The sequence below is a fragment of the Hemitrygon akajei genome, chromosome 11 (assembly GCF_048418815.1).
Source record: "Hemitrygon akajei chromosome 11, sHemAka1.3, whole genome shotgun sequence".
NCBI classification, from domain to species: domain Eukaryota; kingdom Metazoa; phylum Chordata; class Chondrichthyes; order Myliobatiformes; family Dasyatidae; genus Hemitrygon; species Hemitrygon akajei.
This window is the reverse complement of record NC_133134.1, coordinates 174,164,926-174,180,711: the sequence shown is the minus strand read 5'-3', so window position 1 is coordinate 174,180,711 and position 15,786 is coordinate 174,164,926. Positions and strand designations below refer to the sequence as shown.

At 38.7% G+C, this 15,786-nt stretch overlaps 1 protein-coding gene across 6 annotated transcripts in view; it reads right to left on the bottom strand.

The window, feature by feature from the left end:
• The window catches only part of tubd1 (tubulin, delta 1), a 106,925-nt gene that overhangs the window by 76,689 nt on the left and 14,450 nt on the right, over positions 1-15,786 (bottom strand). For all 6 annotated transcript variants that reach the window (XM_073062301.1, XM_073062302.1, XM_073062305.1 and 3 more), the window contains one exon: positions 6,852-7,083. In XM_073062301.1, the coding sequence (XP_072918402.1) occupies positions 6,852-7,083 (232 nt within the window). The remainder of the gene's footprint in view (positions 1-6,851; positions 7,084-15,786) is intronic.

Here is a 15,786-nt window from a genome sequence, read left to right as displayed (position 1 = left end):
TCAGCCAGTTGATACATTTCATCACCAACCTCTCAAAACACTTCATCACTGTGGATGTAAGTACAATGTGGAGAACAGTCATTTAGGCAGGTTACATTTTCCTTAGGCACTGACATAACTGAAGCCTGCTTGAAGCAGGTGGGTACCTCAGACAGCCAAAGCAAAAGTTTAAAGATCTCAGTGAATACTCCAGTCAGCACAGGTTTTTTTGTACTGGGCCAGATACCCCATCTGGGTCGGATGCTTTTCGTGGGTTCACCCTCCTGAAGGTTGCTTGCATGCCAACCTCAGAGGCTAACATCACAGGATCATCAGTGGATGTGGGAGTTGAATTAAGGAGCTGGAATTAAGGAGATTGAGAGGGGATCTGATTGCAACATATAAGATTATTAAGGGATTGGACAAGATAGAGGCAGGAAATATGTTCCAGATGCTGGGAGAGTCCAGTACCAGAGGGCATGGTTTGAGAATAAGGGGTAGGTCATTTAGGACAGAGTTAAGGAAAAACTTCTTCTCCCAGAGAGTTGTGGGGGTGTGGAATGCACTGCCTCGGAAGGCAGTGGAGGCCAATTCTCTGGATGCTTTCAAGAAGGAGCTAGATGGGTATCTTATGGATAGGGGAACCAAGGGATATGGGGACAAGGCAGGAACCGGGTATTGATAGTAGATGATCAGTCATGATCTCAGAATGGTGGTGCAGGCTTGAAGGGCCGAATAGTCTACTTCTGCACCTATTGTCTATTGTCTATTGATCGTCAAAGCAAGCTTTGAAGACGTTGACTCATCTGGAAGCCAGGACTCACTTCCAGAAGAGTCGCCCATGTCACTTGCTAAGAGGTGATAATATTCAAGCCCTGCCACAACTGTCGAGCATCCTTTGTTGATTCGAGTTTAGACCGGAATTACCACTTCACCCAAGATGGATTTCCAGAGACTGTACCTGGACTTCCTGTAACTTTCTTGGTCACCAGACTTGAATGCCTCTGATCTGGCCCTCAGTAGGTTGTGCATCTCATGGTTGAACGAGGGCTTCAGGCCGGGGAAGACTGAATGATTATGACTATAGTGTACTCAGTCAGTTAGTCCAATATCCACATAACCCTTCAAGTTCCTACCCAAAACCAGTACACCCTCATACGCAGCAAAATTCAGGTCATTACCATCACTGCATTAAAGCATACTTCCTCACATCCTACCTGCATGTTATACCAAAAGCCTTAAACCACTGACCTCTAATCCTTGTAGTCACTTAATGGGGACAGATTTTCTTTGAGAAATTTATATAAGAATGTCAAAATCATTGCACCTTCCTTCAATCTCCTTTGCTCCGAGGACAGAAACTCAAGCAGTTCTTCTTTTCTTAAGTGAGGTGATGACAAATACATACAACATTCCTTTTAAAATGTATTTATACTCAGTGGCCACTTTATTTAGGTACACCTTCTCATTAATGCAAATACCTAATCAGCAAATCACGTGGCAGCATATAGTCAACAGGTTCAGTTGTTGCTCAGATCAACATCAGACTGGGGAAGAAATGGGAAGGTACGAACTGTACAAAAAGTACAGGTCACACCTGAATCCAAGGGGTCCAATATCCTTGCGGGCAAGTTTGCGAGAGTAGGTCCGGAGGGTTTATACTAATTTGGCAGGGGAATAGCAACCAGAGTGATAGTGCTGAGGGTGAGGTCATTGGTTGTCAAACAATGGCAATGTGTAGTGAGACTCCTAGAAAGGAGAGGCTGATGACAGGGCAAAATTGCAGTCAATAGGATGAGTTGCAATGTAAAAGATGGACAAAATCAAAAATGTTGGATACAGGTCTAAAGGTATTATATTTGAATGCATGCAGTATACGGAATAAGGTGTATGAACTTGCAGCACAGTTACAGATTGGCATGTATGATGTTGTAGGCGTCCCCGAATCATGGCTGACAGAGATTATAGGTAGAAGCTTAATGTCCAAGGATACACTTTGTATCAATAGGACAGAGGTGGCGTGGCTCTGTTGGTAAAAAATGAAATCAAATCATTAGAAAGAGCCAACAAAAAAAGTGTTGAATCGCTATGAGTAGAGCTAAGGAACTAAAAGGGTAGAAGGAGCACTGTTCATAGCCCTCCATATCCCTACTACCTATATACCTATCCAAACTTCTCTCAAACATTGAAATCGAGATCGCATGCACCACTTATGCTGGCAGCTCATTCCACACTCTCACAAACCTCTGACTGAAGATTTTCCCCCTCATGTTCCCCTTAAACTTTTCACCCTTCACTCTTAACCCATAGCCTCTGGTTGTAGTTCCACCCATCCTCAGTGAAAGTAACACCTGCTTGCTTATTGCAATTTAGTTCAAATTTCCATGCAGAATTGGTCTAGTTGCCCTCATTTACCCTGACAAAGGAGAGTGGCATGAAAAAAAGCATAAAGAAATAGTTGAGCATGGAACATTTGGAACAACAGCATTCATGTGGATGGTTACTTCTCAGGAAATAGTCACTTCATCTATTGAAAAGTTATACACTTCTCTGAAACATTCAGATCTTATGTAATTTTGAATCGTTGGAAAACTTTTTTCACCTAACTAATACCAGTAACTGTTGAAAAAGTGTACTTGAGAATAGGATGGGTAGGGATTGGGAAATGATTGTCTCTTGCTTCTGATGAATAACTTTAAATATAAAACAAGGCATTTTTAACATTATCTGATGTATACAGATACAACAATTGATTATTTTGAAAAATACCTAATCAATTAGTTTCATTAATATTTGTACAATTTAAGAATGATCTCTTCTGCAGATGCAAGCCTTAAATTATGTTCTTTCTTATTAATCCTTGCGGAAATATAGATATGCCTATTGTTTTTATTTTTGCTTACATAATTTAGTGCATTTTACAAATCAACAAAATTATATTGTGAACAATGCAATCTTACTTTAAATGCTGAATCAAGAGCTAGTTATCTGGATTCATAAAGCCACATCAGATTTATTGGCTCTGATGTTTCTGGATATCAGAAATCAGCTTTTTTTGTAGGGAAACTGGGAAAAACAAATTCTGAAAAGTTCAAACACAGAATGTGCACAGAGATGAGCACAGCTCCAGCAAAAAAAGGTACAGCACAACTTATTACTTTAACCTTTAAAATATATTGCTGTAGTTATTCAGCTGCTGAAACCTAAAGACTTTAGCAGACCTTTTTCTAAGCAGAGATCAGCAGATGAATAGAAATAACTTTTGCACAAATGGAATGAGATGGGGACTGACGAGCCAGGTACATACATAAATTCATGTGATCAAAGCTGATTGTGAATAAGGACATGTGAGAAATGTATTGCCTTATGACCCTGATCAGAGTTATATACAGACCCCCAAACAGTAGTATGGATGTGGCCTACAAATTACAATGGGAGATAGAAAATGCATGCCCAAAGGGCAATTTTACAATAGTCATGGTGGATTTCAATATATTGGGAAAATCAGGTTGACAATGGATCCTAAGAGGGGAACTTCTTGAGTGCCTATGAGATAGCTTTTTAGAGCAGAAATTCTGGGTTGATTATTGTGCAAGGTAACGGGAATTGATTAAAGAGCTTAAGGCAAAAGAACGCTTAGGGCTGGTGATTGTAAGATGATCAATTCACCCTGAAATTTGAGAAGGAGAAGCTAAAGTCAGATGTATCAGCATTACAGTGGAGTAAAAGGAGTTCTGCATGCAACCCAGAAGGCACAGGATATATACATTTCAAAGAGGAAGAAATAGTCTAAGGGCAAAATGACATTACCTTGGCTAACAAGAGCAAATAAAAGCCAAAGAGAGGGCATATAATAGAGCAAAAATTAGTAAGAAGTTAGAGGATTGGAAAGTTTTGAAAAACCAACAGAAGGCAACTAAACAATCAATTAAGGAAATGATGGAATACATAAGTAAGCTAGCCAGTAATATTAAAGAGGATATCAAGAGTTTCTTCGGATACATAAAATGTAAAAGAGAGGCAAAAATAGATATTAGACCACTGGAAAATGATGCTGGAGAGGTAGTAATGGGGAACAAGGAAATGGTGGACAAACTGAATAAGTATTTTGCGTCAGTCGTCACTGTGGAAGGCAATAGCAATATGGTGAAAGTTCCAGAGTGTCAGGGGTCATACGTGTGTGAAGTTGCCCTTACTAGGGAGAAGGTTCTTGGGAAACTTAAAGGTCTGAATGTGGATAATTCACCTGAACCATATGGTGTACACCCCAAGGTTCTGAAGGAGATGGCTGAAGAGATTGTGGAAGCATTAGTAATGATCTTTGAAGAATCCCTAGATTCTGGAATGGTTCTAGAAGACTGTAAAATTGCAAATGTCACTCCACTCTTCAAGAAAGGAGAGAGGCAGAAGAAAGGAAATTATAGGCCAGTTAGTCTGACCACAGTGTTTGGAGATGTTGCAGTCGATTGTTAAAGATATAGTTTTTGGGGTATTTGAAGGCACATAATAAAATAAGATGTAGTTAGCATGGTTTCCTCAAATGAAAATCTTGCTTGACATATCTGTTGGAATTCTTTGAAGAAATAACAAACAGGATAGCTAGTTGATGTGGGTACTTGGATTTTCAGAAGGCCTTTGACAAGGTGCTGCACATGAGGCTGCTCAACAGTTAAGAGCGCATGGTATTACAGGGAAAATTCTAGCATGGATAAAGCAGTGGCTGATAGGCAGGAGGCAAAGAGTGGGAATAAAGGGAGCCTTTTCTGGTTGGTTGCCAGTCACTAGTGGGTTTCCACGGGGCATGAGTTGGGATCACTGCTTTTACGTTATATGTCAATGACCTGGATGTTGCAAAGTTTGTGGACAATATGAAGACAGGTAAAGGGGCAAGTAGTTTTGAGGTAGTAGAGAGACTACAGAGAGACACAGATAGATTAGGAGAATGAGCAAAGGAGTAGCAGATGGAATACAGTGTTGGAAAGTGTATGGTCATGCACTTTGGTAGAAGGAATGAAAGGGTAGAGTATTTTCTAAATGGAAAGAAAATTCAAAAATCTGAGGTGCAAAGGGACTTGGGAGTCCTTGTGCAGGATTCCCTAAAATTAAACTTGCAAGTTGAGTCAATGGTGAAGAGGGCAAATGCAATGCTGGCATTCATTTCAAGAGGGCAAGAACATAAAAACAAGGATGTAATTCCACTTCCCATTCCCATTCCGATAGGTCCATCCATGGCCTCCTCCACTGTTGCAATGAGGCCACACTTAGGTTGGAGGAACATCACATTATATTCCGTTTGAGTAGCCTCCAACCCGATGGCATGAACATTAATTTCTCTAACTTCTGGTAATGCCCCAACTCCCCACCTTTCTCCATTCCCCATCCCCTTTTCCCTCTCTCATCTTATCCTCTTGCCCTCCTGTCGCCTCCCTCTGCTGCTCCTCTCCCATTTTTCTTTCTTCCATGGTTTCTGTCTTGTTCACCAATCAACTTCCCAGCTCTTTACTGCTTCCCTCCCCCTCCAAGTTTCACCCATCACCTGGTGGTTCTCTCTCCCCTCCCCTCCACTTTTTAAATCTACTCTTCAGCCTTCAGACTGTACTTTCTGCCATAGCTGTTGCCTGGCTTCCTGAGTCCCTCCAGCATTTTGTGTGTGTTAATGTAATGTTTTGGGCCCCTTATCTTAGAAAGGATGTACTGAAACTGTAGAGGCTTCAAAGAAGGTTCATGAAAATGATTCTAGGATTGAACAGTTCATCATATGAAGAGCAGTTGGTGGCTCTGAGCCTGTATTCACCAGAATTCAGAAGAACAAGGGGCAACCTAAACGAAACCTATCAAATGGTGAAAAGCCTCAATAGAGTGGATGTTCAGATGATGTTTCATATGGTGGGAGAGTCTAGGACCAGAAGACACAGCCTTAGAATAGAGGGGTCCTTTTAGAAAGAAGATTTGGAGGAATTTCTTTGGCCAGAATGGTGAATCTATGGGATTCAAGCCACAGGCAGCCTTGGAGGCCAGACCTTTACGTATATTTATGGCTGAGGCAGACAGATTCTAGATTGGTCAGGGCATAAAGGGATATGGGGAGAAGGCAGGAGATGGAGGCTAAGAGGAAAAATGGATCAGCCATGATGAAATTGGGGAGTAATTCAATGGGTCAAATGCCTAATTCTGCAACTACACCTTATAGTCTAAGTGACTTTGACCATTGGTGCCAGATGGGGTGGATTGAGCATCTCAGAAACTGCTGATCTTCTGGGATTTTCATGCACATCAGTCTCTAGAGTTTACAGAATGGTGTGAAAAAATCATCCAGTGATCACAGTTCTGTGGGTGAAAATACCTTGTTAATGAGAGAGGTCAAAGGAGAATGGCCAGACTGGTTCAAGCTGACAGGAAGACGACAGTAACTCAAATAACCATGAGTTACTACAGTGGTGTGCAGAAGAGCATCTTGAACACACAATCCATTGAACCTTGAAGGGGATGGGCTACAAGAGTACCGGACTATGAACTTGCACTCAGTGGCCAGGATGTACCTAATAATGAGGCCACTGAGTGTATGTATAAAATGTCTTTGCATTTTCCTTAATCCAACCCACCAAAGATATTTCATGGCCCATTTTGTTTCTGCTAAAGTTCTTTCCTGTTTCATTTACATGTCTGATTTCAGCTTAGGAAATGTCATATTCATTTCTCTTTCTTTTGACTAAATTTACAACATCCAAAGTTCATTATCTTCCCATCATAAAACTTGCAATCTTTAGTAAAAAATACTCATTGTCTGATTATAAAGGTACCACAAACAATGAAACTTGGGGAAAGGAACAAATGGAAAAGTACACAATTTAAAACTGGTAGATTTCTCTTACCAAGAGGATTTGAACTATATTCTGTTGCATGCAGCCTGGTGCATGCTGGCTGCAAGACACTTGCAAGTTGATGAGCAATTACTTTGTTCACATCTGTGAAGGAGATCTGTTTTATATTCATTAGCTGCGAACAAATCCTGTGAATTATGTCATTCTCATGAATGAGTAGTGCATCAGATGACTGATACAAGTGAGACAATGTCAGCACTGTGTTGTAATTCTGGACAATTACCTGAAAAAGAAAATTCTTCTTAAGCAATAGTGAAATGTAATAACACAAAATGCCTACAAGATCCCTACTGGCTGTAATTACCCTTCCGCATTATGTTACCCTAGTGGAACATCCCTTTGATTATCCCATTGTTGCACTTTAGCAGAACCAACCAGGTCTTACACAGTGAACAGTAGGGCACTGAAGAGTGGTGCAGAACATGGGATCTGGGAATACAGGTCCATAATTTATTGAAAGTGACGTCACAGGTAGATAAGGTCGTAAAGAGAGCTTTTGGCACTTTGGCCTTCATAAATCAAGGTACTGAGTACAGGAGATGGGATGTTATGTTGAAGTTGTATAAGACATTGGTGAGGCCTAATTTTGAGTAAGTTGTGTAGTTTTAGTCACCTACCTACAGGAAAGATATTAATAAGATTGAAAGAGTACAGAGAAAATTTATGAGGATGTTGCTGGGACTGGAGGACCTGAATTATAAGGAAAGATTAAATAGTTAAGGTCTTTATTTCTTGGAATGTAGAAGATTGAGGGGACATTTGATAGTGGTATACAAAATTATTAGGGGTATAGATAGGGTAAATGCAAGCAGGCTTTTTCCACTGAGGATGGGTGAGACTACAACTAAAGGTCATGGGTTAAAGGTGAAAGGTGAAAAGTTTAAGGGGAACAGGAGGGGCAAATTCTTCACTTAGAGGGTGGTGAGAGTGCGGAATGAGCTGACAGTGCAAGTGGTGCACGTGAACTTGATTTCAACGTTTACGAGAACCCTGGATAGGTACACTGATAGTAGGGGTACGGAGGGCTATAGTCCCAGTGCAGGTTGATGGGAGTAGGCAGTTTAAATGGTTCAGCATGAACTTTTCTATGACTCTGTTAGAATATTCTCATATAATGTTGGACCATCCCATTCCCTGGTGCATTATCAAGTACCCTTGAATCAAGTTTGCAAAATAACTGATGCCCTTTGTTGTATTATCTTCTAGCGGCTACAATAAACTTCCTTTGTTACCTCATGACGTGTCTTGCTGCCTTGTCCCACCTATAATTTAACTTACCGTAGATGTCGGATTATAAGCCGCTACTTTTTTCCCACGCTTTGAACAGCTTTGAACACTGCGGCCTTTACTACGGTATGGCTAATGCATGATTTTTTTTCATGCCGCCAAAAACATTTTGCCTCGTAACAGTAGACCAATAAAATTGATGAGTAGTTCACAGAGGTCCAATGAAATTGTACGATAAATCAAGCGCACTTTCACAATTAAATTATTGTAAATCAGTCGTTTGTACTCACCCTCATCAACATGGAAAACACTCGAAGCATTGTGCTGCCTTTATGGCAGTTATTTAGTTTATAATATTTTCGCTTAGTAATTCATTTGTTAGTATTTTCTAGTTGAATAAAGTATCTATCTATCTATTTGTTTTCTGTACATCCCGGGATACTATGACATCACATCCGGTTTTGCCGCGTCTTGTGGGAAATACCGGTTTGCGATAAACGGGAAGGTGGGGGGGAGCACATTAGCCGAGCACATTACCCGAGCGAAAACGCTGCTTTTAAGTTAAAGGCGATCAATAACTTTTCCTGGTAGGCTGCAGTATATATTTTTTTACGTCGTTAGGAGATATTGGAATGTTGTTCGTGCACTGTTCAGTAAAAAAGTATATGCAACGTAATTTGTGTGTTACCGATACGTATGTATATTTAAAAGTAGCCGCGTTACAGGCACGGTTCGAAAAAAAAGCATTTGCAATATGTATTTGTTTATGTTACCATACGGATTTAATTAAAAGTTAAAAAATCCTCACGTGTAATATCTTTCTGTGTAAATATCTCATATTATAACGTGGGACACCTGCGGCCTAAAATCCGGTGCGGCTTGTACAAGTACAAAATTGATTTTCTTTCTAAAATTAGAGCCAGCGGCTTTTAATCAGGTGCGCTCTGTAGTGCGAAATCTACGGTAATTTGACATACAGCATGGAACAGGCCTTTGGACCCTATGATCCAATTTACCATTTTAACACTAACCTAGTCACAGGACAATTTACAATGACCAATTAACCCACCAACCCATATGTCTTTGGGATGTGGAAGGAAACCAGATCGCTGGATGCAACCCACATGGTCACAGAGAGAACATAAAAACTCCTTACAGATGGTGCCAGAATTGAAGTTCAAGCTCCAATGCCCCGACCTGTAATAACATCACACTAATTACTACACAACCCTAATTTTAGAGTTCCAGTTGTAAGACCCACTAACATTTCTATTGTTTTAATATTGCTTCAAGCCTATCAAGAATATGATATAACCTGCTAAGTTCACCTCTCATTTTACTAAATTGAAGAGAGTCTAAATCTAGTCTGCATAAATTCCTCGCTTATGACAAATCCGTCAGTCAGGGTAGTACCATAGTACACCAGATGTGTAGCTGACTCACAGCATTAACAGCACAGATTTGATCCTGACCTCTAGAACAGAGGTTCCCAACCTGTCATAAAAAAGTTTGGGAACCCCTGCTCTTAGAACAAGCTGTGTGGAGCTCTGTGATCATGTGAGTTTGCTCTGGGTTTTCCAGTCACTCTACATTCCAATGCAGTGCTAGCTGTTTGGATAATTGGCAATATGAATTGAATTGAATTTTGGTTTATTGTCATTTAGAAACCACAACTGCAATGCAGTTAAAAAATGAAACGACTTTTGAATCACCCCATAGTCAATGGTTGGTGGGAGATTCAAGGGGTGGTAATGGGAAAGTGCAACAGAATAGATTACTGTGAAGCAAGAGTATTGAGAGCATTGCCTTGAGGACCAGCATTGACTTCATGTGCTAAAGGCCTCATAATTGGAAGCTAGAATAGTACAGCATATATTACAAAGGAAAATAGCTTAACAGTTAAACAGTGATTAAACAACTCAAATATTTTTACACTTTTGTGATCACTTTCAAAATTTTTGTAATTCCATGCTTTTTTGTATTACAAAAACATTGCTGTAAGTAACAAATGTGCTCAGCTCAGTGAAAACTACCCATTACAGGAACACAAAGAAAATGAAAATATGACCTGGATTCCAAATAGAATAAGTTTTGAATAAGTAACAGATGGATACAACTTATATGACTAATGCAATGTGTTAGAATTGCAGATCTTCAACAGTCGTATTTAAACAGCTCCGAGGGATTGTGAATGAGTTACTTTCATTTGGGTTTTGTGGATTTTGAGATACTGATGAATTCAACATCAGATTAAAATATTAAATTCAAATCTGAACATGCAGTTGTGCACAAGTTGAAGAATGGGTAATATAAATAGAAAGTGCTGGTAGTATTGAGTTCAAGCAGCATCTATGAACAGGGAAACAATTTCAATGTTTCAGATTGATGACCTTTCATCAGAACTCGTGATGTTTTGCTTCTGATTTGCAGAATTCATAGCCAGGTCAGTACAAACCAGAAATCAGTAAACGTGGGTTCCAGGTAGTAAATCAGATTGAAATATAGGAGGGAGTGGGATTCAACAGGGACTACTTTTGCTGTTTATGCATATGGTTTGCATAGGATATCATTTCAAAACTTACCCAGCAGCAGTCTAGGAGTATAAATCTGGAAAAGGATTCTGACAAAGAACAAGGTGAACAAAGTAAAGTTACATTCAAAATACTGGAGGAACTCAGGATGGCAGGACCAAAGTTTTCGGCCCGAAACGTCGACTGCATTTTTTTCCTGTAGATGCTGCCTGGCCTGCTAAGTTCCTTCAGCATTTTGTGTGTGTTGCTTGGATTTCTAGCATCTACAGATTTTTTTCTTGTTTGTAAAGTTACCTTGTTGGGCAAACTATAGTATTGAACAGTGTGGGGTGAAACATTAAAGATAGAAAGACATGTTTGAGCCAAAATTCAAAATGATTAATGGTGGATGCCAATAGGTGCCAGGGAGAAACCTAATGTTTATAAAAGTGTAGAATGTTAGAAACATTCAACTGATCAGGAAGCATATGAGGAAAGGGAAACAGAGTTAATGTCTCAAGTAAGCCTTCCAGTTTCTGCAGAAATTGTCACTTCTTAAGGAATCTGAATGCCATCTTCTCTAATCCAAATCTCATGACAGATGTTCTTTCACGTGTCCCTCCACCTTACTCACAGCTAATGGCAGTGTTTTCATCTGACACTAAAAATAGAACTTGCACAAAAACTTGTATCATACAGCACTTTAGCGTTTTATCAATGTTTCACAGGCAACAAAATACTTCTATTTGGTTGTCAGTCTTCTTTCAACAGTGTCCTTCCACTTCCTCTCCTTCCACAAATGACATTAGCTTAGCATTTCATTCAAAGGCCACAAGGTAATGTTGCAGCTCTATAAACCTTGGTTAGACCACACTTGGAGTACTGAGTTCAGTTTTGGTTGACTTATTATAGGAAGGATCAGTGTATGCAACTGACATATACGTAGTTTGATAATAAATTTACTTTTGAACTTTGGATGTTTTAGCATTGGTTCAGAGGAGATTTACCAGAATATTCTCTGGATTAGAGAGCATCTCTTATAAATTCAGCAAGCTAGGGCTTTTCCCTTTGGACTGAAGAAGGATGAAAAGTGATTTGACAGAGGTGTAGAAGATGATAAGAGGCATAGATTAAGTGGACAACCCATGACTTTTTCTCAGGATGAAAATAGCTATTACAAGAGGGGATAATTTTAAGGATATTGATGGAAAGTATAGGGGGCATGTCAGAGGTAAGTTTTTTTTCCCCAACACAGAGTGTGGTGGTAGAAACAGACGTATTAGCAATATTTAGCAGACTTGGAAAGGCACATGGATGAAAGAAAAATGGACTATGTGGGAGGGAAGGGTTAGTTTGATCTTAGACTAGGTTAAATAGTCAGCACATCATCATGGGACAAAGGGCTTATACTTTGCTCTACTATTCAATGTTCTAGAAGACAAAATCTCTCCAATGGGACAGTGCTCCAACAGGAGCATCTGTCAATGCTGAACTGAATCTCTTTTTCACTCTCCCCAGGACAACTGGGCCTAAATGTTCTATCACATATTTTGAGGTCCCTCGGCTAGAGAAAAAGTCATCCCCATTGATTTTTCTATGAAAATAGTACATTTGAATTAGGCTAATTTTTCTTGATTCTAAATAGAGATCAGGGCTACTAGAGCTCCTCTGATGTGATGGACCTACAAACCAAGAACTAGAGTAGTGGATCTTCATTATATCCTCTCTATGGCAAGTATATTTTTTAATATTAAAAAAGGAGACCAAAGTTGTACACATTATTCACATGTGATATCATAAAGACATCTTTACTTTTGTACCAAAATTCTCTACCATTAAAAATCAATATAACCATATAACAATTACAGCACAGAAACAGGCCATCTCGGCCCTTCGTCCGTGCCAACGCTTACACTCACCTAGTCCCACCGACCTGCACTCAGCCCATAACCCTCCATTCCTTTCCTGTCCATGTACCTATCCAATTTTACTTTAAATGACAATACTGAACCTGCCTCTACCACTTCTACTGGAAGCTCATTCCACACAGCTACCACTCTCTGAGTAAAGAAATTCCCCCTCGTGTTACCCTTAAACTTCCCCTAACTCTCAAATCATGTCCTCTTGTTTGAATCTCCCCTACTCTCAATGGAAAAAGCCTATCTAAGTCAACTCTATCTATCCCCCTCATAATTTTAAATACCTCTATCAAGTCCCCTCTCAACCTTCTACGCTCCAAAGAATAAAGACCTAACTTGTTCAACCTTTCTCTGTAACTTAGGTGCTGAAATCCAGGTAACATTCTAGTAAATCTTCTCTGTACTCTCTCGATGTTTTTTTGTAATTTATTTTTTTATTGAAGTTCATCAAACAAACATTTCCATAAGATGTATTTCAGACATTGTACATATATATCATATAATCATATATATCACAAAATCTCCACAAAGTATTTATCTGGGGTATACACTTATAGAAAAGAGTGGAAAGAAAAAACAAGCAAAAGGAAAGAACTATGTACAAGTAGGGAGTGATCTTTTTTTTTACAACAGATTCATTGATTTGTGAGAATAAAATCAGGCCCATGAGGCATTATGTAGTTAAACCATTTTTCCCAGTATCAATCAAATTGTTCCAGCTTATGATTAACAGATGCTGTTATCTTCTCCATTTTGTAAATGTCCATTGTAATTTCCATCCATGTATTTAAAGTTGGGCTCTCCTGTGATAACCATTTCCTAGTAAGAGTCTTTTTACCAGCCACCAACAGTATATTCATTAAATATTTATCTCTTTTCAACCATTCTTGAGGTATATATCCAAAATATATGGTCTTACTCTCCAAGGGTATTTCACATTTAAAGATGTCTTGTAGGGCATTGTGTATCCTCCTCCAATAGTTTTCGATAACAGGGCAGTCCCAAAAAATATGATAATGATTTGCATTTTGATTTCCACAATTTCTCCAGCAAACAGGGAGGTTACTATCATAATGGGATTTCTGAGCGGGTGTAATAAAAAATCTTATCAAGTTTTTCCATCCAAACTCCTTCCATTTCTGTGAACTGGTACACTTCCATTGATATCTCCATATTGTTGTCCATTCTTCCTCAGATATAATTATCCCTCCTTCCTTCTCCCATTTTGTTTTAATGTATGAAGTCGAATGTGTTTTAAGATTTGACAAACCCTTATACATGCTTGAAATGATTCTACTACCATTATCTGAATTATATGCTTTTCTAAAGAGCTCTATCAAGTATGTATTTGCCTTGGTTACATTTTTAAGCATCTTATTACATTGTCGCATCTGTAAATACCGATAAAAATCTTGTTTTTCTAATAAGTGTTTCTCTTTAAGCATTTCAAAACTGAACAGTGTTCCTTCTTTCATTATGTTGCAAAGAACTGTTATTCCTTTAGCTGTTCAGTCCTTAAATCTAGCATCAATTTATTTGGTGTAAAATCAGAGTCATATGCACAGCATTTAAGAATTGCAATATCTCCCTCTAGATTATATTCTTTTATAGTAGTTTTCCATATTTTAAGAGTCAATTTCACCCATGGGTTATCAATAGTATTTATGTACCTTTGCAGGTTGTTATCAGCCAAAATTGCTGTATGGGGATGGGAAGTACCCGCTCTTCAATGTTTTTCCATTGAGCGTCATATGATGGGTTGCACCAACATATCACAGCTCTCAACTGTGCTGCAAAATAATAATCTCTAAGAGAAGGTAGACCCCATCCCCCCTTTTCCTTTGCTAATTGCAAAGTTTTGAGACGAACTCTAGGCCTTTTACCCTGTCAAATATACCTTGATAGCATCTTGTTCCATTCATTGAATTGATTTTGATTAATCTCTATTGGTAGAGTCTGAAAGAGATATAACAGTCTGGGCAGTACATTCATTTTAATAGACTCAATCCTTGAACTGAGACTGAAAAAAGGAATCAGGCTCCAGCTTGCCACATCTTCCTTAATTTTTTTTATATAAAGGCTGATAATTACATTCTGATAATTTTGCCAAATCTTTTGGCATAATGATGCCCAAATATTTGAAAGACTCTGTGTGCCATGCCCAGGGGTATCGACTTTCAATTTCTCTTGATGGGCTATAGTAATATGAAAGTAATTGGGTTTTATCTATGCTGATCTTGTATCCTGATAATTGACCATATTGTTCAAAGGATTGCATCAATTTAGGTAAAGAGTACGTTGGTTGCTCTAGATAGATCAAAATGTCATCCGCATAACAAGCCAATTTATGCTCTGTCCCTTTAATAGTAATTCCCCTGATATCTTCATTTTGTCTGATGTATTGAGCTAATGGTTCCAGATATAATGCAAAGAGTAGTGGTGACCATTCACAACCCTGTCTCGTGTCCCTTTCTAGGGTAAGACTATTTGATAAATATCCATTGATTTTAATCCTAGCAGTAGGATTGTCATATAGTGTCTGTATAGTTTTAATAATTGTGTCTTGGAAACCAAATCTATGTAACACTCTGTAAAGAAAATTCCAATTAACTGAATCAAATGCTTTTTCAGCGTCCACGCTTATCACTATTGCTTCAATTTTATTTTTTTGTATATGATCCATAATGTGAAGTGTCCTTCGTATATTGTCTTGTATCTGGCACTATCGTATAAAACCTGTCTGATCGTTACATATCAGTATGGGTAGAAACTCCTCTAATCGTTTGGCCATGATGGAGGTAAATAATCTATAATCTACATTAAGAACGGATATTGGTCTAAATGACCCGCATTCCATTTTATCCTTATCTTCTTTCGGTATAGCATTTGTGCCTTTTTTAGAGCCCAGTTCAGTGTGGGGAGTAAAACAGGAATTAACACAATTTTAAATTCTTTGTGCCATTCTGCCGTATACCCATCTGATCCTGGTGACTTGCTTAATTTAAGACTACTAATTGCAGCTTTTAATTCAACTTCAGTTATGTCAGCAGTCATTCTTCTATTTTTCTCTTCGCTTAAAGTGAGTAACTCTAGAGAATTCAAGAAGGTGTCAATTTGGGTTATGCTTCCCCCTGGAACTTTGGAATATAGCGTTTTGTAAAACACTTCAAAAGCTTCTTGAATTTCACTTAGCTTATTTTTTATCATTTTCGTTCTTGGGTCCCTAATTCTATGAATTGTATTTTCTGCTATCTTTTTTTTCCAGTTTCC